The sequence below is a fragment of the Coturnix japonica genome, chromosome 1 (assembly GCF_054131305.1).
Source record: "Coturnix japonica strain WE chromosome 1, WE-NBRP24, whole genome shotgun sequence".
NCBI classification, from domain to species: domain Eukaryota; kingdom Metazoa; phylum Chordata; class Aves; order Galliformes; family Phasianidae; genus Coturnix; species Coturnix japonica.
In genome coordinates, this window is record NC_140663.1 from 54,531,746 (window position 1) to 54,557,507 (window position 25,762).

At 41.4% G+C, this 25,762-nt stretch overlaps 1 protein-coding gene and 1 long non-coding RNA gene across 5 annotated transcripts in view; one reads left to right on the plus strand and one right to left on the minus strand.

The window, feature by feature from the left end:
• Positions 1-8,220, minus strand: part of LOC146762423 (uncharacterized) — a 37,675-nt gene extending 29,455 nt beyond the window's left edge. Inside the window, exon 1 of the long non-coding RNA XR_014936232.1 lies at positions 8,119-8,220. This is a non-coding gene — a long non-coding RNA (uncharacterized LOC146762423). The remainder of the gene's footprint in view (positions 1-8,118) is intronic.
• The window catches only part of NINJ2 (ninjurin 2), a 41,548-nt gene that overhangs the window by 8,301 nt on the left and 7,485 nt on the right, over positions 1-25,762 (plus strand). Inside the window, exon 2 of one of the 4 annotated variants that reach the window (XM_085521184.1) lies at positions 9,003-9,067. The exons of 2 other annotated variants lie outside the window; for them this stretch is intronic. Coding sequence is in view for 1 of the 2 variants with exons in the window: in XM_015865634.3 (XP_015721120.2) it covers positions 10,448-10,519 (72 nt within the window). In the remaining variant the exon portion in view is untranslated. Of the gene's footprint in view, positions 1-9,002; positions 9,068-10,432; positions 10,520-25,762 lie in introns of those variants that run through there. One more of the 4 variants, XM_015865634.3, reaches the window with a different exon arrangement.

The following is a 25,762-nucleotide window of genomic DNA, read 5'->3' on the forward strand; positions in this document are numbered from 1 at the left end:
TTCTTCATGTCCCTTTGTGACTTCAGGCTGTGGCTACATTTTTTAACTGACTGAAACTACAGGACAGGAGATTAATCTTCACCACCACCACCAATTATTATTGCTCTGTCAGCACAGCTGTTCAAGGTAATCGCTCTATCAAGATCGTATGGGCTAGGAAACCTCCATCACTGAGTGTCTAAGATAACCCACAACACTGTGAAATAACTTGTTTAGGGAACATGCAATTATGTCTTCTTCCATGGAAAAACTAAGTCCCATGTCTTCTTGAGTCTGGACAGAAACAGAAATGGTAGGTCCTTTACATAGGCCCTCGTCCATATTACTACCATGGGACAATTGTTCCCATCCTTGGATTTTTCTTGGCTGGTCATCTTAGCTGAGGGTCTAGTTATTCTGGGATGATTTGGGAAGATCATGAGATATACAATCTAGGTTCTTCCTAACTTAGTAGTAAAGAAAAAAGAAAAGATAGAAACAGAAATACAACCAAAACCACTCCTACACAACACAAGTGCCTTTTTTTCCCTCATCTTTAGCCTTTGGCAATACCTTGACTGGCAATCCACAGTGATCAGAGAGACAACAAGCAAAGATTTAATATGCCACAAGGAAATATAATGTGCTGCTTCTTTCCTCTCTTTTAATAGAAACAGATCTGAACTCCATTTTCATCTCCCTGTACTAGATTCCTGGGAGCTGATCCGGGACCAAATCCTTAGCCAGTCCCCATTTTTTGGCATGGAGCTGTGAAAAAGTTGCCTAAGGGAGTTGTGTCAAAGGGCTTTTACTTTGCTCTTAATGGCCTCATGTAGAGTCTGAAGGAATCTGAAGTGCTCACGAAATGTGGTTTCCCCTCTGGTGTTTGCTGTTCAGCTGGCTCAGCAGCTCAGCGTTAAAAACCATTGTGAGTGGATTTAGAACTTGTGAAATAATGCTGGCCTATTCAGATCCAGAGAGGGATGGGCAAAATCCATCAGCACCATAAAAGCCCCTCTTCCATCCTCCTCAAACAAGAGTGCAACAGAGTTGAAGGGGGAAAACTACTCATACCTAGGCACAGCTATACAGATCCTAGAGGAAGAGAGGAAGGAAGGAAGGAAGGAAGGAAGGAAGGAAGGAAGGAAGGAAGGAAGGAAGGAAGGAAGGAAGGAAGGAAGGAAGGAAGGAAGGAAGGAAGGAAGGAAGGAAGGAAGGAAGGAAGGAAGGAAGGAAGGAAGGAAGGAAGGAAGGAAGGAAGGAAGGAAGGAAGGAAGGAAGGAAGGAAGGAAGGAAGGAAGGAAGGAAGGAAGGAAGGAAGGAAGGAAGGAAGGAAGGAAGGAAGGAAGGAAGGAAGGAAGGAAGGAAGGAAGGAAGGAAGGAAGGAAGGAAGGAAGGAAGGAAGGAAGGAAGGAAGGAAGGAAGGAAGGAAGGAAGGAAGGAAGGAAGGAAGGAAGAAAAAGAGAGAGAGAGAGAAAGAGAAAGAAAGAAAGAAAGAAAGAAAGAAAGAAAGAAAGAAAGAAAGAAAGAAAGAAAGAAAGAAAGAAAGAAAGAAAGAAAGAAAGAAAGAAAGAACAAAGGAAAAACTTAAAAAAACAACCTCAGTGTAAGAAGCAAATCATGAAGGAGGGAAAAAAATCAGGGAATCGGGGATAAGGTGAGTCTTGTCCTTGATTAGAGAGGCTGGTCCCCTCCTCCTGCCCTGCAGCCAGGAGAGCTGGCCCAGTAAAGAGCTCCAGCCGGGTGTGGTGCTTGGCAACACAGCAGGAAAAGCTGGAGCTTGTCTTGGGTAGAGTTGCTTTGGTTGTGCAAGGATATCACTTTTCTTCTTTCATGCCTGTGATTTAAGAAAGGCCAGGGTCCTGCAAAGCGCACAACTTGGCATAACCATGGGAAGAAAGTAGGAAAACTGATGAAGAACTCAGAGGCCTATTTCCTTCCTGGGGAGACAGGTAAAAATTCAGCCAAAGCTCAGAGCCTACAAAAGACAGATTATGCATGCTAGTGAACAAAATGTGGGGATAGAGAGAACTGAGAGATCTCAAAGTCTGTGTCCCCAGAATTCGGAGAAAATGGAGCTTCCCACTTCATCCTAGCCTGAGCTACTAAGTATAGCAAGAGGAATGTTTAATCTCAGCCTATCTAATACTCAGTTATTCCGCTGAGACCATGGAGGGAAAAATAGATAACTAATGGCTGCTCTGATGTGGACGGCATTGCAGGCATGCTGCAGATCTGTATCAGTATGCAGAGATTTTAACTCAGGACGGGGCTCAGGCAGCTCCATAGCAGATGGCAACAGTTCTTGGCAGCTACTAATTAGGTAAGATTTGGTTAGAAATGCCTGGCTAAGAAGTTCTCTGATTCATTTCCAGCCCCCTCTGCACTACACTGAGCCACAAGCCTCCAAGCATCACCCTCAGTTATTGATCTGGGGCTTAGGGTGGTCATTGGTCATGGCAAGATGGCAGTTCTCTTGTGGATCCCTGGGTCTGGAATGGGCTGAGGATTCGGACCTGGGCCAGTGTGTGATGAACTCAGGTGTTTACAGCCAGGGTGGGGCAGGGGCTGAGCCCAGTGGGTCATGTTAAAGGGCTTCCTGTTGCCTCGCTTGCACAATGTACAAACAGGGACATTATCTCTCCTGTGGGAGCAACTGAGTCAGATGCTTGGCCAGATGCAGGGAAAGGTGTCTCCATAGCCACTGACAGCAAAGAATAGCTTAAAAAATATATCCATCCCTTTGTGGCAGCAAATGATAACATTACAGTCTTCTTTATTGTGATCCCAAAACAATTTTTTCCTTCCTTTGCTCTCCTCTGTTTTTTTCCTATCTGATGAAAACTTGTTTTTGGTGTCCTTAACACAGCTTTTTGGGCCTTCTCCCTTTCTATTTCTATCTATCTCTCTATATTTATTTCTATTTTATAATTAATCAAATGACATACAAAAAGCAAAGTTCGGCCATCCTAAACCCCGAGAGAGTAATGCAAGTGCAAATGACATTGATACGCCTTTTCAGCTTTACCATGATCCCTGTACAACTAGCCATATATGTCCATGGACTTCATAAATTCCTTTGTGAAACAGGTTGTGGATATAAGTGGCTGCAGGTCTGGCTGGTGCAACCTGAGACAATACTGTTCCCAATGGCATTCTGCTATCCTTCCATCAGTAGACAATGCCTCTAGCCCCATTCTCCTTACCTGCTCTGAGAAATAAGGCGAAGGCAACTAGCTGAGTAACTGTTCTTGCTATTTGTGTCCTTTCCATGGACATGCTGTATCAGTGCCCTGCACACAATGAGGTGCTTCTTCATTTGTTATCATCCATCCAGTGAGTGTAGTTGTAAGGCAGATTCAGCACAAACAAGAGCAACAGCACTTGTGGGAAGCTTGTCTTAGGATTAGTGAAATACAGAGACTAAGAGGAGGATTGATTTAGTGATCACAATCTTTGCATGGGAAGATCCATGTCCTTTGAAGGTCTGCTTTTCCTCCCAGTGTGTTGTGAAGGGCAGATGGGCCTTCGTGACTCCTCTTGGTTGCAGTATAGATAATATCCTGTGGGCCCAAAACTGTGGGAATATTGCATCTGTTACCAAGCAGCATTTGGTCTGCTTTTTGCCCAAGGCACCCGTACTACATACACAGTCAACGCTAACGTGTTGCTACCTGTGAGGAGAGGGAAATTCACATTCTGTGCTTAACTGCTGCAGGAGCTAAGGTATTAGGAGGATATGTGAAATTAAGGTAGGAAGGGCTGGGAAAGAGAGGAAAGGCTTCATAACTACATTCAAATATAATAGGTGCAGCTGAGTGGAAGCCTTCAAGGGTGAAGACTGACAAGGTATTCTCTGAGGCAGTCTTTCTTCAGAAGGTAGCTTACCAGGTAAAACCTCTGCAAAATGGCCAGTAAAAACAGGAATGTTTGGTGCCAAGGGCGAGAACTGAGAAGAAGAACTGTAATGATTTCACTCTAAATATTTGCCTTCCTGTCAGGTAAACGTAGATTAAGAGTCCCTGATCGTGATAATCGTAGTAATATATGGAAAGATGTTTATTTCAACCATCTTTGATTATCTCAGCATCAGCATGAAAGAGGGTATCGTATCAGGTTGCCCAGACAAGACATAAGTAGCTGTGAATAAGCAGTAAGAGGCACAGTGGCATCCATTTCAGTTTTGCAGAGGAACAGACTGTAGCAAGCACAGAGAAAGGCACCACAAAACACTTTCACAGAGGTACCGCACACTGTGACATCAGTAAAACCCTTCTTATCCAATGACGTGGAGCTCTGCTGAGGGAGGCAGGAACCAAGAAAGGAAGATTTGAATCAAATGCAAATGAACTATAGTGACAATATGCTTTCATTACCTTGTGCTAGATGCATGTAAATGTTTTAGCACACAACTATAACTGGGAGCCAGTTATGAGCTGCACTCTGAGCCCATATCAAGTAAAGACAATCACAACAACTGTGGAGCTCTCAAATACAAGCATCCATTCTAGTCCATAACAAATGGCCCAGTTTGGGTTTTATTCTTACTTCTCCCCAGCCTTATTCTCCTTAAGTCTTCCATTCTGACATACAGAAGTTTATTTGGGCACAGCTTTTTGGCTGCCTTCGTATAAGAATCCAACTGCAGCACAAAATGAAGGCTGAGTGAACCTAATTGAAATCAAGGGCATTCGTTCTGCATTTGTGGTTCCCACTTATTTTGTCCCTCAGCCATCTTGAAGGGAGAAACTACAGGATAAACACCAGAAGCAATTAATAAAGGAACCATAAGAAACCAGTTGCTTCAAAAGTTCGCTTCTCACTTCAGAAACTTTCAAGTACTTTTGGTGGCTGATTGTGAGTGCTTTTCAGATAACTATATTTGCAGAATTTGGGCATTCAGTTGTTATTCTGCTTCAGTCTTCTCCCATTCCTATTCTGGCCCAGAGTCTTTTACTTCTCTGATATGGTCTCCTAGGAAGCCCTCATTTGCTGCACCCCTTTCCAGAAGTCTCTCAAAGCAACCCAGGAGATCCGTGAAAAACACAATTGTCACTAAGGGGATTTGGGCCTCTCTTTAATTTCTGCTGTGTTATACTTCAGCTCCTCATTATAAAGTTAGCTCCTCAAGGTTCTTTGTCTCTGCAGGGTTGAAAGTTGCTGACTGAATGTCTGGGTCCAATTTGCCTCCATTTTTTCCTTCAAGTGGCCATCCATAGCTCTGCAAAATGTTTGTGTAACCCTACAAGATCTTTCATGCCAATCTTATTTAAGATTCTAACCTTTTTTTTTTTTTTTTTGCAGTGAATTCAAGAAGAAAAATAAAAGCACAGTCTGAATAATAGGTACTAGAAAAAAATACTGGCCTAATATTTTAGTATAAAACCTCAACTGTGCTTTGCTTTTGTTTTTCTCTCTCCTCTCTTTTTTCCTTCCCCCCTCCACAGAAGGAAGAAAACTGACGTTTCTCTAATCTGAGAATGAAATTCCCAGGGACAGTGTATGAGAAAACAGCAATAATATACAGAACACCCAGGAACAGTTGCTGAAAGATTCTCAGGGTGTTACTTTTGGCAGGACATCAGGTTCCAGTCAAACCCTCTGAAAGCACAAGGCTAACAACAACTATCATAATATTTTACTGCAGACGAAGTATTTTATCTGAGGGTCTTTTGTAGGCTTCTGTGAATGGCAGATGAGCTCCTTCCGGAGGGGTGAGTGAAATTAATGCTCTGTGGATATTTTCACAGGTTCATGGTTTTAGAAGGTGGGCTGTCATGTACAGTGTTAGAGAGTAGAGAAAGAAAAGAGTTAACGTGTATAGGCAAGTGCAGAGCATTCATAGTAGAGAACTTGCAAAGACACAGTAACCTATTTTTTAATGTTCTCACTAAATCAACTGCTGACATTCCTCATACACCATCTGAGCACTTGTACACAAACCAGGTAACCAAAAGTTACGTTGTGCAAATACACAAAGTGCTAGGTGAATTCTTGCATGCCTATTTGACTCTAATGTGAAATTCTATATATTGTGATCGCAATTCCTGCTTGGCAGCTTTTTGCATGTTTTCTGGGACAACTCTGGGACTTTAAGATATAACTATAGCCACCACATGTACATGAAATATTAAGGACTAGAAATAAAAGATTGGTATATGTCATACTCCCTGCTTAGAGGCATTTAAGGCCAGGCTGGATGGGGCTTTGAGCAACCTGGTCTAGTGGGACATGTTCCTGCATACAGCAGGGGGTTGGAACTGAATGATCTTAAAGGTCCTATCCAACCCAAACCATTCAGTGATTCTATGATTTGCAAAGTGCTAGAAGTTTGGGACTCAAACCCACACTTTGCAGCATTGGGCTCTGTTCTGGGAAACCATTCCACAGTGCAGCTGCCTTTCACAAAATACAAGATGCTGCTTCATGCTGGGCTACTGGTCAGTCTCAGACTGTATTTCATATGAAGGTGTTGCTGGACTTCAGTCAGCAAAACTCCCAGTGGAAACAGTTTCTGCCAGTCAAAGAGGTTTATTTGACAAGGAAAAAGTATCATGACATAAGCAGTACAGAAGATAAAATAGCATCACTGACATCTTTTAGTGCTAAATTTGATTGCTTATGGCTTTTAGCACAAATATACGTTCAAATATTGCTGCACTGATCTTACCTAAATTACCATAAGAGGAGAACATATTTTGAGATAAGTTTTCCCCTTCCTCAGAGTCTCTCAGTGCATATTTCCTATGAGGATTATTTGCTTTTTGTTGTCATTTGGACAGTATACATTGCTTTAACTTCCCAGCCCAGTGCTCTCATTGGACAGCAAATACTGTTGAGAAGTCACTGGCTGTGACCCCTAACATACAGAGACATGGAATTTGTGGTCGCTGTACACATGAAGGAAATTACCTGAAACAAGACTTGCTTCCTCTACATCATAAGGTTAACTACAAAAGCAACAAAGGTTTTGTCGTAACACCCCCAGTCCAAGGCAATGACTAACAAGCAGAACGATTAGTTATCAGGATGATCTCATAGCCTGCTACTCCCCAAAAGGGGAGGTCCCACTCTTCAGCCTACAGCTCCCTTTCTCCCTCCTGACCTCCTGCTCCCACAGGCACATCCCACCTTCCCTTTTTTCTGGCACTGGACAGACCCCTCTCAAACAATTCGGAACACTAAAGCTGCAGGAAGTAATTTATTTTTTGCTTAATTTTGTTAAATAGCTTGGCTTAATGAGCTGAATTGGCTCAGAACAGGGTCTTATGAAAGATAGAGTGAAGAGAGCACAAGACTCATAGCAGGTTCGGTTTGCTTTGAACTCTTAGATCAGCATAGCTACAAGGTATAACCCCCAGCATCTTGCAGAAGATGCTTTCTTCATGGTAGTTTTGCTTCCTTTATTTAGATGACTCCAGCTACTTTCTGAGAGAATTTATTCAAATCAGAAGGGGGGTTAGCAGAATAATTGGTGTAATTCAGAAGTTGCATTCAGCTACAAATGGACTCCTCGAGCTTTACTCTGCAATACCACTAAAGAATGAGGAGGGGCAATGAGAACTGATGACACATGGCTGGAATAGCTTTTATAGGTTGATCATGCTGCGATGGCTCACTGCTGGGAGCTGTGTAATGCTTTACTCACTATCAGATATACCCACATGTCTTGCCTGTGGCTTGGAGCAGTGTCTATCAGTAAGCAAAAGCAGACAGAAGCACACCAACCACTATGCTTCACTTCAGAATTCAGTCCATTTTCTCTGTCTAGTTTTTTTGCCCTGGTCCTGAAGGGCACCTTGTCAGAATCCTTAAATAAGCTTCAGTGCCACCCTCCTGGAGTATTTGCATGCTCCTTTCAGCACTCTGCTGCTGCTCAGAGGTGACAGAAGATGTGTGTGTCTAACTGCTATCATTGGACATAGGTTTAAAGTTTAACAATTGATTGCAGCAGCTGTATTTGGAAGCTCAGTTCTGACAAAGGAAACTTCTCTCATCCCCAGGTTTTGCTTTGGAAAAGCCCCGGAGTTATGGTCAGAGATTTGAAAGATTTATATATATATATATTTGAGGTGTTAAAAGAATGGTGTGGAATTTCTCATGCAGCCATCTGCCCTTGAAATGCAGCAAATAACTCACCAGCTCTCACCTCCATTCCTTACTGAGCTCAAACTTGTATCTCCTCCGTTCCACTCTGTATCCTTTCAGAAGCAGAGCCTGTTCCGATACCAAAGAACAAACAATGTTTCAAGTGCAACTCAGAATTCAAGTTTTCAAAAAACCTCACAGTAAAATTGTGGCTAAGCTAGCATGCATGCCTGCACAAAAGCATTTGCACACATAAATCACAGCTTGCTTACATCTGACACACACAGAGAGCACACTGCTTGGCACGCTGTTTAAATGTACTTCAACTTCTGGACTGCTTTTAGGTTTGCAGACAACTCTGAAATAGTTTCTTTCCGGTCAGGAGACACAAAACCTCACTGAGTATTTGGGTGATATTCTCATGGACCAGGGATGGCTGTTGTTGCTCACCATTTTGTAATGAAGTTTCTGCAGCTGTACGTCTGTGGGATTATTGACAGGGGCACTTTTCACTCCTGGGAAGTGGAAAAGATGTCTCTGTACGTGAGATACTATCTACCCTGAGCAAATTAGAAGCATTCACAATTTCTAAGCTAACTGCAGAGCTTGACAAAGCCACAGTTCATAGAATCAAAGAATAATTTGAGTTGGAAGGGACCCCTAAGGGCCATCTGGTCCAACCCCCTGCAGTGAACAGGGACACCCACAGGTAGATCAGGTTGCTCAGAGCCCCGTCCAGCCTGACCTTGAGTGTCTCCAGGGATGGGGCATCCATCACCTCTCTGGGCAACCTGCTCCAGTGCCTCACCACTCTTATCATAAAAAACTTCTTCCTTGCATCCAATCTAAATCTTCCTTCTTTTAGTCTGAAACCATTTCCCCTTGTTCTATCACAACAGACCTTGCTAAAGAGTCTATCCCCTTCTTCCTTGCAGCCTCTCTTTAGATACTGGTACCATGTCAGCTTTCACCACCTTGTACCAGACTAAGTGCACATCAGGTGAGATTTCTAGAGTGTTTTGTGAAATCCCATTAATCTATACAACATTCATCACATCTCTTTAAACCCTATTTTTTAATTGTTTTATTCCATGCAAATAGGTCGTATTCATTCTGGGTCCTAAATTACAGCTTTTGAGAAAGGAGTATTTCTGTTGCTTTTAACCTGGAAATTTACTCAAACTGCTTTTGAGTTATGCAAGTCCAGATCTGCAGTTCTTTCATAATTGCCAGTGATGGTAACAAACAGGGCAGCACCATGACTGGTCCCTCGAGCCCTGAACCCATGCCAAAGATAACCAGTTATACTCACATAATTAATTTTGATGCATTAATAACACAACAGCTTTTGTCTTCCCTGGCCGGTAGGATTCAGCAAACTTAATTTAGCAAAGCTCTTTCCTCTGCTGACAAGGAGAGCAATTCTCATTTAAGGATTAATCATCACTTTGTAACTCCTGCAAAATTCACACTCCAGGCTCTTATTTGGTTATACACAATACCTGTGGCTTGCTAATTAAGAACAACATGGGTATTAGCCTTTCTTCTTTTATGTTCTTAAATTGCTGATTTAAAACTTCTCTCAGTGTGAGAAGCACTTCTAACTATCTGATGTGTGAAATAGCAAGGACAAAGCAGATTCAGCCAAACCCACAGAGGCTGGAAAGAAAGGCGAGATTTACATTTAATACCTCAACCTATAACCTAGAGGATGTCTGGAACTCTTCAAAGCCTGCCACCACTCTGCAAAAGGGGGACTCCCCTCCTGTGGTACAAAGCAGGTTCACTGCTTGTGAAGTTTTAACTTGAATTTCTCCGATACTCTGATAGTGCTTCTGAGTGGCTGGGATCATGGAATGGGAGCTCAGATTAGCATGAGTAAGGCAACATTTCTTCTGACCACATAGTTTTTAAGACAGATAGGATTAACATCATCAGCAGCACCAAGTACAGAGTTTTGATTTTCACAGAATCAGAACATTCTGAGTTGGAAGGAACCCATAAGGATCATCCAGTCCAACTCCTGGCTGCATACATGACCACTCTTGATTCCTTTGAGCCTGGATTTGATAGCAGATTTGAATAAAAAAATATTGATGCCCACTCTGATTTGTTTGCATAAATAGCCTTGATGTTTCTTTCCAGTCTTTTAGTTTGTTCACTCCTGTTTTTTTCTACCAGCCTTTGGTAAGCACTACGTAGCTGCAGAATTACAAGAAAGGATTACAAACACAGGCTGGAACAAATCAGTTTTCAACAATACTTAGCATCATGGACAAGGATATGAGTAAGAGGAGATGAGTGATAACCCTGGGGCCACTGACAGAAGGCAGCACATGCACAGCATGGAAGGCAGGACTAAGGGCAGGCTTGGGGGCAGATGTGGATAAGTGAGGAAGATGAAGTTCCACATGACCTTCCTCCTATTGACTTCAATGAAGAGATGCAGAAGGTATGGAGCTTGCTTAGCCCCATGCTGCAGTGGCTGAAACCATTTAGCTGTCTTTGGAATGGAAGAAAGTGAACAGCATGAAAACCATTTGTACTGGACACGACTATGAGATTTTGTTATGGCCTTATTTCTTCTTTCTAAGGGATCTTGGATTCCTAAAGGAAAACAAATTGTCAGAGAAGTCCTTTCTGTACATTTTCCAGGTAGCTGCAATCATTTCTTTCATATGGAGATTTCATTTCCACAGTGCAGTGCTTTCTCACTCTGCTCCAGAGAGCACAGGCTTGCAGCCTTTCCAGGAACACCAGGTAGTCCAGGGCTCCTTGTTCATTTAGCTGTCAAATATATAGCTGATGGAAGAAGTGCTTTCTCTGGTTTCCTCTCCATTTCTAGATGCACTCCAGGGGAATAAGTACAGTTGTCAAAGCGAAAGAGCATTTATGATCTGTCTTGTAGCAGTAGTAGCCATCTCTTACCCTGGAAGAAAAATCCCCAACCCACTGCAATGACTCTGCTAACATTCCAGTGACCTGAGTGTTCACAGGAACGAGGTATTTTTTGATAGCAAGTCCTTAATTCTTCATTGTGTGGGCCTGCATGGCCTACAGAGGCTGACATCATTTGACCACATACTGTAAGACATTAATCACTTGAGTTTTTGCCAGAATAAAACATGATAACTGAGCACCGATCGAGATTTCTTTTGGAATCAGCATCAACTATATATGGTACTATTCAGCAGTGGCATGCATTCAATGCTGTATGCATCTGGCTAGTAGGTTGCTTTTTGTTTTTCCTATGGATACATTTGCCAAGATGAAAAGTCAGAAAAAACGTAAACAATTTCCAATGTGTTTCCAACTGCTGAACTATGTTTTCTGAACCACATTGTTGAGTAGTGAACTAAACTTAATGAATATTCCCTTGGGCTGCTATTCAAACAATGACTCTCCATTTTCTTTTTTGTTTATGATCTGTAAATCACTAAACATTATCAAGTGGGGCTCTACACATACACAATCTGGGTTCATTACAAGGCAAGTCATACTGGGCAGTTACTTCTTCCTCTCTAAGGGTTTGGAAATTTACCCTGGAACAATATTATAGACTGTTTTGGAATGAACAATACTCTAGAAACAAAAACTGTCCCTCTTTCCAAGTATGTGCTGGTGTTCCTATTGCCAGCATGACTCAAGTGTGAAATACACATATTTCACAGGAAAGGCTTTGGTGGTTTGGGGTGGTTTTTTCTTTTTTTTTTTTTTTTTTTTTCTTATTTTGGTTGGTTTGGTTTGTATTTTGCTTTGGTTGGTTGGTTTTTTGTTTGTTTCTTCTTGTTTCTTGTTTCTTCTCCCCAAGCAGCTCAGTATTCTGATAGAACTGATGATGAAATACTGAACAAGCTTCATTAATGTTTACTTGGAGCAATATAACATCTTGGCCAGAAGTTTTACATTAAAAAGAAAATCTTGGTACAGGATCACTTTCTATTAGAGCAAAAAGGCAGCTCTAGTCAGTATTTTCAAAGCTGTGTTGATTCAGCTAAAGTGTATATGTGCTTTCCACCGAAATGTTTCAAAATGAAGCATTTCATCTTTTCACTTTGAAACGGCTGTTTCTTTGGGATTTGAGCGTCCTGGTATTTTATGTTACAAAATACTGTCGAGATTAGTTAGAACATTCTCTCAACAGAGTATAGATATCTCAGTTTTAAAGATCGTAGGGTCCCCCACCTCCTCAGACTTTTCTTTCCCAGGCAGTTTTGAAATGCTTTGCCACCATTCCAGATCAGAACAAAATAAACTGAATGTAACCAAGTAATCAGTGCATATTACGCACTCTTCTCTGGGCCTGAGCCACACAGGCTCTGGATCAGTTACAGCTTTATGCTGAAAAACTTGGCTCTTTGGCTCAGGCTACAGGGACCTGCACACTCAGCTTTGAATGTTCTTGAGTTAATATTTCAGTGCCAGCTTTGGCCATCACAATGGTTATCTGTACTCACTGGATTTAGTAATCCCAGTGCTGTAAAACCTACTGAGTGTGTGGTCTTAGTAAATACAGAGCAAATTCCAAACTCTGCAGCAAGATATCTTGAACAAACATTTTATACCTGTAATACACTCGTTAATAAAACAGGAGACTTCAGGTTTTGAGCGTGGCATGGGGAACTGAGATTTTCTGCATTCAGTAGGTTTCATCTTCCTGACCTTGGAAACAGAGAGGACGAGCAGAAAGCAGTCAGTTACCTGCCATGTATTTATTGATTATATAAAACTATTGGTTGAGATACAAATTTTCTCCAGCCAAATACAATAATCTTAACTACACTGCAGGAAAGTCAATTATAGTTGTTAGAACAGGTAATTGAGGCTGTTACAGGCAAAACCCAGAAAGAGTTAGAAATTTACAAGCCAAAACCAGCTAGTGCTCATACAGTTCCAGCATGTACAGAGAATCAGCCTCTTTCTAGTCTGTTCTCAAAAGGTTAACTGATATAAGCACTGCTTCAGACAGCTTTGGTGTGAAAGAGTGAAGCAGATAAATGTTCTGGTCAGATAGTAACTGTGTCTCTCACTGCTGAATTTTTGTGTAACTTCCAAATATTCAGATGTCTCCGTAGGTGTTTATCATCTACAGTTTGGCATGCCAGGATGAGCTGCAGCACAGCAGTCAGATGGATTTTATATGCCAGAGTTTGTGCTTCAAACAAAGATGTCCCACCATATGCAGTGGTATGCCATGAGTTCTAAAGTAATTACTCAGATCTACATAACTCATCTCTGTCTTTAAATTGTCAAAAAGTTATTACGCTCATGGAGCCACACATGTAGCACTCTGGTGCTTCTGATCATTCATACAGCTGAAAGGAAGGTCACACAATGCTGAGCCTGAGAGCTGGGTCTAACACCTTTGGGTGCTGTTCTACAGTCCCATGGTGCCAAAGAAACCATTACAGGGAAGACAAAACAGGAAGATTCTTCAGGGGGTTCATAGAATCAAAGAATCATTAAGGTTGGGAAAGAACTCTAAGATCACCTGGTCCAACCATCATCCTACCCCACCATGCCCAATAGCCATGTCCCTCAATGCCACACCTACCAGATTCTTGAATGCTTCTGGGGGCAGCAACTCTTCCTCTCTGAGCAGCCCATGCCAATGTATCACCACTCTTTCTGAGAAAACTTTTTTCTTGATATTCAACATAACTTCCCCTGGCACAATCTAAGGCTCTTATGTCTTGTCCTATCGTTTAAAACCCAGCTAACCTGTCATACACATATAGTAGCATTAGTACACCATCAAAGCCTTTCTCAAGGGACATTAAGCCATACATAATCCTGCTGACCCCCCATCTATATCTTTGGGATTTCATAGAAGTTAGGCAAATTAATTTAGTAAGATCTTTTGATGCCAAAACATGACCAAATCTGAATGATATTCTGCCTTCACTGCCTATTTAACTTTGTAGTTTATTTTCTTTTCAAGTCATGCTAGATTATTCAGAGAGGAAGATAATGAAAGATACAAACATGCTGGAGATGTTCTAGAGTGTGTGCTGTTCTTTGACAGGAAGCTAGGCAAAAGCAAAGGAAAAGTCACTTCAGGGAACATATGCCTTCCTCTTCTCTTTTAACTAATCCAGTACTAACAAGAATGTACATTACCATCATCATGTTGCAAGTTCCTTCCTGGTTCTGGAATCCCTTAAACTCATGCATCTTAAAAATATCAATATCCAGATCCCACATAGTTGTTTGAAGACAGTTTATTATACAGTAAACCATTTAATTTAACAAAGTAATCTAACTATACCCCACTGTAATGGATGGATAGAATAGCTGCTATATTAGCACAAAAGCTGACTGCAGTTTGCCACAGTACAATAATACATTTCAGAAGTTCAAGAAGAGTAACAGACATGAGTCCTTAGGGATCATTAAATTATTCAGTGTCACCTCCTGTGTAAGGCTGATGCTGTATCATTTTGCTTTTTCTGCACAGAATTAGAGTAACTGGTCTGTGAGTAGAGCATATAAGGTATCACATCTTGATATGAAGGTTTCAAGAGGTGGAGTATTTACCCCCTCTCATGGCAAATTACCTCACAGTCTTCATTTCTAATTTAAACTTATGTAGATGCTGCTTCCTGCTGTAGGATTTAAATATGCATTCTCCAGAAACAATGCAAAGTTGCTTTAGGGTAGACTCTGCTACTTATTAAAACTGAATTAAGGCTTCCTTTAAGGAGACTGGCTCCTTAAAAATGAAGAGGGATCAGATCTTGCTGAGTTTCCCATTGGAAGACATTTTTTAGTATTTTCATAATTTGTATGGCTCTTTTCCTCTGTGCTCTCCAGATTTTCTGGATTTCTCAGCTAAAAAACAAGAAGGCTTGATTCTCAAGTTATTCCAGAACTAAACTAATGAATCTTGTGAACACGGCCTTGCTCCTGTCATCACTACAGAACTGCCATGTCCTACATCAAGCTTGTATTCCGCTCTATTTCCATTGGATCCTCAAATCCAGTGCAGAATCACTGCCTCTCAGTTGTATAGTTCTTAATCATCATAAATTGTATTTCTCTTGTATTGTACTTAGCCAGTAATAAGAAGACCAGATAAGAAACTGATTATGATTACTTTTATCTACCATTTGAAGTCAAATCAATACTAATTTCCCTAACAAATCTACCTGGCACGTGTGTTGATTAGAATCAAGATACCCTTATTGGATCAACTGAAACTAGTTTCTCCTCGTGACACAGAAAGTTACACGATCTTTTGCCTTTTCTATCCCTACAAATAGAAATAGACACATTTTTGTTAAAAAATATTATCCTTTACCCACTCCCTTAGCCATAGTAGATAGATAGCTTCATAGCCCACATGCCTTCAGTATCTGGCTACCTCTCACACATTTCGTTCTATTATAACATCTATTTGAGCCAGCTTTGGTCTCTCTTTGGTTATCTTACCTTGCTTTTGAATTAGCACTTCTTAATATCTGGTGTTTTCCGTACTGAATAAAGGCTTGCTACAAGCTAGCAAGAGAAGACTACTCTTCTCACATACTTCTCTTTTGCTTAACCGGTGCAATGTATGCATGCTGGTTGGTTTTTATTTCAGTTCTTCATGATTACTTCTTAACATCTTTCTTAGCAGCCTGGGAGAGCTGGAAGGTACTTCTCTATTCCCATGAGGCATGATTACATCAGCTGGTTTCCTTCTAAATGCAGAGGAGAACTACTGAATATTTCTGCCTTTCCTGCATCATTAAGACTTTCCCAATCTGCAAGCAAGCAGGCTATGCTATTTTCAGGAATCATTATATTCCTGTTATCCTTTAAAATGCCTTACCGCCCTTAGGCTGTGAGATAGGGGCTTCTTTTGCTCCTGCTCAGGTCTCCTCCATATATTTCCACAGTCTCCAATTTATGTAATTGCTGCCTCCTTCCTCTTTCTTCTCCTTACCCATGTTTATTTGATAGCTTTAATAGCTGCCTTTGCTTCCTCACTTAGTGAGGAAATGCCTCTAACCAAAGCAGCCTTTAACCACAGTTTCATAATTGGGAATAAGTCATCAATTAAAGTTTTCTAGAAAAATTTCCAGTTTTCATTCCTATTTCCCTGCTTAGATCTGTCCAAATTTCTTTTCCCAAACACTTTCATTCAGCCTTTTCATTGATACTTTGGAAAATAAATCATTTAGAGACACTCAAAACATTCGTAATGTGCTGGGGCCGGGATTCCATTATTGTTCTGATTTAGTATAAGTATTTAGCTACTAGCAGGAGTTGCTAGGCTTGTCATGGGACCCTATTTTCTAGGAATTAACCGACTCCACTCTGCTTGAAATTACTGGGAATCTGTTAGGTATCATTACTGGAGAAATGAAAAACTACAGGGAAAATTAGATTACAAACACCAGAAGTTCAAAGACGCACTAAAATACTGGGTACTTAACCATATTAAACCTTTCAGAAGCTTGCACGTTATTAATAGTAAAGATAATTAGATTGTGCTCTTAGTGAACTGTGCTGGATTGACAAGTCCAGAGGGAAAATGCTAAGCTATGAAACATTTCTTTGACAGATGTTTTACAAGGTTTTGTTGTTGTTGTTTTTTAGTCTATTAGTGAAGAAAACAATGTGTAGCATTTCCAGCAAACTAAGAACAGGTAAATGATTTTGACTAGTTGATGCTTTTCCTTCCTGTTAAGTACCACTGTTTGAGAAGCATGGGGAAGCAAGATGCAAACATTCCTGATGATATAGTAGAAGTCTACCAGGACTGAAAAGGCTGATGATTATGAGATTAGGGTCTTGTTTATAGCTGAAAATTGTTTCAGGTGAGATGTGTTATGAATATAAAGCTGTCCAGCTTCACCCAGCTAATTCTTCATATGCTTTGTTAGTGGATAAGTATGATAAAACAGAACAATAGGAGTATCTAACTCTATGTATACATACACATGTGTATATACACATAAGTACGCGGTTCCTACATAGCTTTGTTATTAATTTATATCTAGTGCAATAGCTGGAGGAAAGCAGGGGAAAATGGGAACATAGTCTAATAAATGCTATACAAAGCTTGCTATAACATTGTAGCTTCACACTTGATTTTAGCACTGCTATTTATGAATAAAACAGGAACAAGTATGAATGGCATCAACAAGAAATACTTAAGAATATTTGGAGGGCAAATTACGACTTTGGTGTATGTAAAGATCAGAGATATGTCAGAAGGAAGATGACCATTTAAAGAAAATACTGATTAAATCCAGACATGCTTGCAGTTACTTCAGACAATGTAACTGCTGCAATGGAGTGACTTTTATATTTTATATGGAATGTACAGGGGAAGTAATCCCATTGCAGGAATAAGAAGTGGGTTTTTTTTTTCCACCATAGCAGCCTCTTTGTATTAGCTCAGTTTTACGTTTATAACCTCAGATAAGAAAGATTCAGTAAATACTCAGTTGAGTTTAGGCCAGCCAAGGAGACTAGTAACTTAAACAACTAGACCCAACTTTCACTGCAGTCAGCTTAGTTATCTTGAGAGCATAATGTTGAAATAACAGTGAAACTTTTCCCACAGTTATGATGAAACCAAGGAAATTTTGTCAGAAAAATGGTTTAACTGAGGACAGAGAATAGAGCTAGCTACTAAATATTATACTATAGAAAAAGATCTGGAACTTATACAATTTGATGTGGCAATGCACTCATTTTCTATGCTACTGGCAATTCTTCTAAGAAAATTAGGTCACTTCGTTTTTCATTTTTAAGAAACATTTATAAGGAGCATATGTGGAGATTATACATTGGAACTTGAAAGCAACATGCTTCTTAATGCTATGTTTATTTCACATTCTCCATAATTTGTGGGGTTTTTTTTTGTTTGTTTTTTGTTTTTGTTTTTTTTCCAACATCTAACAGATTTGTCAAATTGAAGTGCCCAGACTTAGCTTAATGTTTATGTTTTTCTATAGTTGAATGCTAAATTAGAACCATCTTGTCATCATTCTCTGTGAGGTGCTGCTGCTCGGTTTTATTATTCCTTTTTCATCTCTGCTTTACATACTCTTTCAAATCATGGGAAAATTTACATCAGATACAGGTTGGTTCAACACCCTCAACACCATCCAAGGGAAAGGATCTATTTTGAAAAAAATACCAAAATAATGGGTACTGTAGGTAACCACAAACTTGTTCTCTACCGAGTCTAATATAAATTTATCCTTAACCTTCAACATCCATCTCTAAAACATAGCTTTAAAACTTCTAAGGAAAAGTGATCACTATTATAGGGGTCACACACTGCAACACGTTGCTCAGAGAGGTTTTGGATGGTCCATCCATTTAATAATTCAGCAATAAGACCCCAAAAAGCCAGGTGCTACTGTTGGCCTCGCTCTGAGGTTTGGACCACATGGTCTCCAAAGGCCATTCTAGCTCACATTACTCTCTTGCATATGAAAAAAAAAAAAAAAGAGTAAATATTTTTTTAAAGTAGGAAAAAGAGAATGCCTATGAGAATGTTTATGAAACAAAAGACCATTTTTTTTAAGTCTCCCATTTAATATGCATATCCCAACACAAGTGATTCTGTCAAGACCCTTGCTCCTCTAATAGTGACAGTGAAAAATGACAACCAGCTTTAGTAACAGGAGCAAGACCATATCACATTTTAAGTTCTATTGGCAAGTGTGAGATGGTGTACTCTCACACTGCTGGTGCTATGTGGAGTACATCTGAAGACAGGCAAGGTCAGGACTAGCAGCAGAAGTGCAATGAGAGCTCATGTGGAAAGCAATGCTGATGGGCGCTGAGGCTGAAAGCGTCAAATATGCACGCTGTTGCTTTGAGTTCTTCCATAAGACTGGCCACAGAAGCATTTTTCCCCTTGACAGAAATGCTGTTCTTCAGTACGTGAAATAATTATGAGATGAATATGAATTGAAAGTGCACTTCCTCTTGACCTACTTCCCAGGCAGGAAAGCAGAGCTGGATGCCTTCTTCCTGTTTAGTAAGGTAGAATTATTTCTCTGCATTCTCCAACTCCACAAAAACCTCTACTGTTTGGTGCCAACCTCGTGGCTAATTATCATACCTCATACATAGTTTCTTCTAACGATTTCCTTCCATCTCTTGTCAACACCCAGGCTGACTGACCAAACTGGTTCCTTTGGAGAGAAGTGTACCTCTTTACCCCATCAGTAAATGGGCTTTTTTAACTGTGAAGTAAACATTCAGAATGATAGCGTGAGTTAGTCTGGGAAAGTAGCAGATCATGCTGGAGAGCTCCGGGATTGTGGGCACCTGAATTCTACCTCATTGAGTGAGCAGACCTTGCTTTGTTCATAGGGTTTCCGAGTGCATCTTTTGACTCCACCACAAAAATCAGTTACATATTCCATTAGTGCTGTGGCCCCAAGTCTTCATGCATGAGTCCCATATCCACTCTCCCACACCCACAGCAGCTGAGTGTTTAGAACAGATGGCAATACTACTTCTCTGACAATGTGCTTGCATGAGGAAAGTAGGTTCTAACCTACTGCTTTTGATATGTAGATCTCCTTGCCTCAGGAGAGCAGGAGGCAGAGGTCTGCAGCCCTCACTCCGGTTTCTGTAAAACCATAGAGAGGGTGATCCAGTACAGCTCCTGCTGGTGTTTCAAAACCAATGACTATGCTGGCATGGCACACTGGTGGGAGAAGCTGTTGGGTTTGGCCTTGGGAGGCTTTGGGTTTACAGGTGAATATTGCTGGCCGTCTCCTCTTCCTGTGAAGTCACTGAGGCACCAAAAGTAACTGAACATGAGACTTAGTTTAGTGGGCAGTATTGGTGGTAGGCAAACAGTTGGACTGGATGAACTTGAAGGTCTTCTACAACCTCAGTGATTCTATGAAAAGACAGAAACTGCAGGGATTTTCTGACCTAGATAAGCTTCCCACAAAGTAATCAGTGTATAAAGAAAACAGAACTATTTGACAATATGCTCAGTTTATTTTTTTCAAGGTAATTGCCTTAACTGATATTTTGCTGTAGCTGGCGGTTATTGTGCCCAGGCATTGAGAACAGGCATCAAAGGTATAAAGGAGAAAAGAAAGCTCAGCAACACAGCAGATGACACACTGTGAGATTCCGAAATTAGCTCCGAGCTAAGTCTGTACAGCCCCAATACCAAGTTGGGCTGGAAGCAGCAGAGAGCAGGGTGTTGCTAAATGATTGCTCAGTTAATCCATAACCTGAATAAACCACCCACAGATAAGTGAGAGCTGGTGGTGTGTAAACTGCCAGAACACAGCCTGTATTCCAACTTCACAGGCAGCAGAGCTAATCATAACTCTGAAAGTCACAAAGAAAATTGTGCCAGGGAAGAACCTGATCAGGGATTTTTCCCAACCTCTGTGTATGACACTGGAGATCATATCTTTTCCTGCTAACTTCACCTGGGATGGATTGTGAATCAGCATACATAAATCACCTGCCAAACCCTCGAGTACGTCACTGATAAGATAATACAGATTCAGAAGTGCAAGTGTCATATCAGCAGCTGGAGTGCATCTGACAGCACAGCCAGAGACAATGACCATTCCTAAAGTTGTTCCTGGACATGATTTGCTTTTCTCACCCCACTTCTCACATTAAGGTATGTTGCATCTGAGTGATGCAGCCTCTGAAAACTCCAGATATACAGCTGAGTTCTCTCAGCTCATCAGTGACACTAATTTTGTTCAGCTTCAAGCATTTGTAGTCTATAATCCTAGACATCACCAAGCTTCATAACTACCAGTTTGTTCAGTGATGAAGTTACAATTCCAGATTTCCCTAATTTCAGTCTTATCCTTTCCTCCATCCCCCACTTCTATGCATTGAGGCAACACATCCCCCAGATGACAGTTTTATCATAAAGATATCTAACAGGGAATCTGAGATTTATTCACAATAAGCTGTTTCAAAGGCATTGCTTTGACTGTCAAAGCAAGCCCAGCTATAGCTGAACTGGGCACGTATTTTCTTATTTCTACAGTCCAATTAAATATATCTTAATTATGTTAGAGAAGATTGGCAGCTAAAGCCAAGTGGTGCAGCTGCAAAGTTTCCACTGGTAATACCAGATGTTCCAGCCCAATTAGGCTCATTAAAAAAAATAGTACTTCTATAGTTAGAAGAGACTACTGTTAATTTTTGAAGTGAAGGAATTATAAGTCAAGTTACTGCTTCCATGAGCCTCAGACAGAATATTGGACTGGATAGGCAACAGCAGTAAAGCCTGATGTGCCAAGATGGACCTGAGCAGGACACCTTGTCTCTTCCAGCTAGGCAGGAATGGGTACTCTGACCTTCCACCTCATATATGTGCACTCTCACAAGCACAACTTCAGCCACATGAGCTTTCTCTGCTGTCTATGAAGGCGTACTCGTTCACCATCTAGAAAGCCTGCACCACTTTTAGAGGCATAAAACCCTATTCTCTGGATGCTTAATCTATTTTGAGATACTGCTCCCTTTCTTTCCTCTCTCAATCTGAGTTTTGTCAGCTGTGTCTTGGGTTGCAAGGCAATGCATTATATATTCCTGCTCTTGGCAGGTTTGAGACTGGTAGACATTCACTATTTAAGACTATATGCAGAAACTCACTTCAGAGAAGGACTGTTCTGAATCGTTGCTCTGAGAACTGAAACAGCAGGGGGAAGTTTCTGCTTGCTTATATTCTGTGCAAGAGTTGCACTGGATTTAAGTTACAGCTGGTTTTATTTCTAAAACACTTTTTAACCTGACCTTTAGTATTGCTTTAACCTAAAACTGAAGAGCCACAGCCATAGCTGAATAAGGAACTGAACCCAAAAGCGTAATACTCACCCAAATCTACTGCAGCATCTTTCTGTGCTACAGGGAAGAGAAACTTAAGACTCCCGGAGGCTGCTATTGAAACTCAGTATGTAGTGTTAAGGCAGGAGAGACAGTCTTACCTGATGAGAAATTTTATTGGGATAATGTGTGCCAGGTGGTTGACATTTGATATTCCAAAGAAAACAATCTAAGGCTACAGAAACCATTAAAAAAATAAATCAAATCTATTAAGAGCCAATTTTACATGCATGACCAGCTTCTGGAGTAGTTCTTTTTACAGTGCTTCCCTCCTGGGCTTTGTTATACGCATTACTCACAACAATCTTCCAGCTACAACTCAGTCTAGGCTCTTATGTACAATTTTAGTACGAAGAAAAAAGCACAAAATGAATTCTAAAATAGATGATTGGTAGATGGAAGAGGAGAGTGCTCTGTATGTTCCTTCTGCTCTGTAGTCCCCATATATTTCATTTGTTGCGTGGATTCCTGTGGCATCATATCTTGAATGCATTACACAGGCATCTTTGAAGCCCAAAGAATTGCAGCTTTCTTAACTCTTTGCCCTCAGACTTCAGTTCCTACACTGCTGGAATAATATAATAAGCTAGTCAGAGAAGCTTCCATATTATGTAGATGTAAATGAGGAGACAGTGCATTCATATAAACCCTTTCAGTCATCATCATATCTGAATTCAGAATCCATTGGAAAAATACTGCTAGCATAGGGCAACTGATTGCGCTGCCTCACATTTACAGCTGAGCACCACCTGCTGGTTACCTCGAGTCTCACTTAATTTAGCCATCTCTCCCACAACGTTCCTCCTCCCAGTAAAGGCTGTAGTCAGATCCTAGATTTTAGGAAGACAACCTGATGGGAAAGGGGCTGGTGGCTGAAAGGCAGGACCAAGAGATTTCAAAGCTGAGCTTCTGAACTCAGCAAGACTCACTCAGCAAGGAAGGTGGAGGCAGCTGTGAGGGCACAGATGGAACAGACATCAGAGAGGGACCATTACCTCCAGTCCTATAACATGGCCAAATTCCTGAGTGCCTTCGTTCGCACTGTCAAGCACTTACCTGATTCTCATTGACTTCCCTTGAAATACATGACTCTGCTTTGCCCTCTCCAGCACACCATGGCTGAAATCCTAGAGGCTGAGTTTCTTGTTGTGCCACTGACCTAAGGACCACCCAAGGGATCTATCACGAACTACTTCATATAGGTTGTGAAGGAGAGTTAGCATTTAGCTACTACTGAGGGGATAGAGTAGGGGGAACAAACCGACAAAGAGCAACCAATAATAAACTACTGATCCCAACTTCAGTTTTGCCACTTAGTCTGACCTTACTTGAATTGATATTTGGAACAAAACTGGGGGAGAATAATTCAATCCAACATTGTGAACTTAAGCTGAGATGGCTGAAGATCAGTGTTTTATTTGTTCAGCTTCTGATGAACTCAGTGGAAGTTGTCTGGAGATGTCTCAGTACCATTTTATTCAGAAGAGGGAGGCGTTAGTGGTCACTGGCTGCTTTGATGCCAATCTCTGCCTAGCAGCAATTCAGAGTTTGTGCGGAATATTACTGATATACTAATGGCCAGGTTTATAGCATCCTATATAGTTGGCCTGACTTCAGCATGGCTAGCTGGTACAGCACCATCAAGCTGCACTGAAAGATTAAAAGGAAAAAAACAAACAGCCTCATCCTATGAATCCTTCTGTCAACACAGCAAGAAGCTACAAACCCAAACAACTGGATGACTCCATCCTTCAAATTTCTCCCTCATCTTTCTGATGAAAGACAAACTTCTTATTTCTAATTACTAAGGAAAATCTTCTGTTCTATAACCACTTTAAAACTCCTCCCTGAGCTTTACTGTTCATCCTAAGGCACAAACTCAGTCCAACTCTCAATTGAATTATTAACAGGAACAATAGAATCAAAGTTTCCCAACTCAGATAGTTCAAGTCATTAAACCCATATAAAACAACGTGATACTAGAACCACTGATCTCAGATTTTCTTCCTGACTACTCTGGGTTTAGGAAGATGCAGTTTTGGATCTCTCCCTCAGTCCTCACAAAGGAAAGGCTCCTATGGTGGCTCTACCAGCTGTACCCCCAGGTCTACTGGATTTGTGTAGTTCTGCACACCAGGGGGTCTGGAGAAGTTGCTGAGGGAGGAACCAAGGCTGAAGTAATGGATTCATCCTGCAAAGACACGTGGTTCCTCTCAAAATTAACTTTTTTTAGAATAATGGAATTGTTTGGGTTGGAAGGGACCTTTAACATCATCTGATTCCAACCCCCTGCTATAGGCAGGGACACCTCCCTCTAGACCAGATTGCTCAAAGCCCCATCCAGCCCTTGAATACCTCCAAGGAGGGGGCATTCTCAGCCTCATTGGGCATCCCGTTCCAGTGTCTCACCACCCTCATAGGAAGAATTTCTTCCTAGTATCTAGTCTAAATCCACCTTCTTCCAGTTTAAAGCCATTTCCCCACATCCTGTTGCAACCTGCCCTTATAAAAAGTCCCTCCCCAGCTTTCCTGGAGGCCCCCTTCAAGTACTGGAGGGCTGTTAGAGGGTCTCCTCAGAGCTTTCTCTTCTCCAGGCTGAAGAGTCCCAGCTCTCCCCCTCACCCCCCAGCAGAGGAAGGTGCTCCAGTCCTCGATCACCAGTTATTAGATTTAGTCTTATAGATTAATAAGCTGTTCTTATGACAACCAACTGATGAGAGGTTTTTGATGCCTTCTGACTCGAGGCCATTCAAGCACAGGGTCCCGTGTGCTTCAGATTTCTGTCACATTGCCAAAATAACAACCAACCAGATTCTGGCAGCCAGCCTCAGTGAGATACTATGGATGTGCTCTGAGGTGCTCCTATGCAAACCAGTGAGCACACAGCCATGTTCTGCCCCAGCACAGTACCTTGTGTCCTCTCCAGGTCACCCACAGCTGCAGTCCTGGCAAGGCAGCAGTCTTCCTTGGCACAGCAGGTTCCCAGCAAGAGGCAACTCCACAAGCCAGAGCTTAATGGAAGGGCGTTAACGCTAATTGAATCTGAACAGCCAGAGCCTCGCATCACCTCTCATTTTCTCATGTTAAAATGCAACAGCCCTTTGTTGGAACATCCCTAATGCATTTCAAAGTCTTCCTGGAGACAGCTGATGTTATTTCTAAGTGTGACAGCCAAGTGCAGACCTGAGGTGCTGCTTTGCAGCCCTTGCTGCCCACTGCTGGAGACAAGCATCTATCCCTACAACCCAGGTACCAGCTCACGAGTTTCTGCATTCAGTACTTGGTTTGGCCAGTACAAAAAACCACAATCAAACATATACAAACAATTAGGATTAAGAAGTTATGAAAGTTTAGATTGGCAACAGCACCTTTTTTTTAATTTATTTTCCTCCTAATGGGCAAAAGGCCTCAGAGCACAACTCAGCGTGCCAGTTCTGCACCAAATCTGCAGATTCAGCCCTTTTAGATCCAGAGATTGGTTCAATTTCCCGGCAGAGAAGGAAGCTGCACCCGGCAAATTTTGAAGAAAGAGAATAGTATGCACCCAGGTGAGACCAAGTCAGCAGGGAATGTTTGGAGACGTGGGGAGCTCTGCAATAGGAGGCAGAGACACTGACCCAAAGGACAAAGATGTTGTGAGTGTTAGCACATGAAACTGGAAAAATGCTTTGTGGGTGAAAAAGCCTTATAAATAATAGAGAGACAAAAACCCCTGAGTCGCACTGTTTATAGATATGATTTCATCAGCTCTGCTGTGTTGAAGCCCTCGGTCACATTCTCCCCTCTTTCTACCCAGATGATCACAGCTCCATTCCCCTGGAAGAGCCCTGAGCACTCAAGGTGACCAGAGGATTGCATC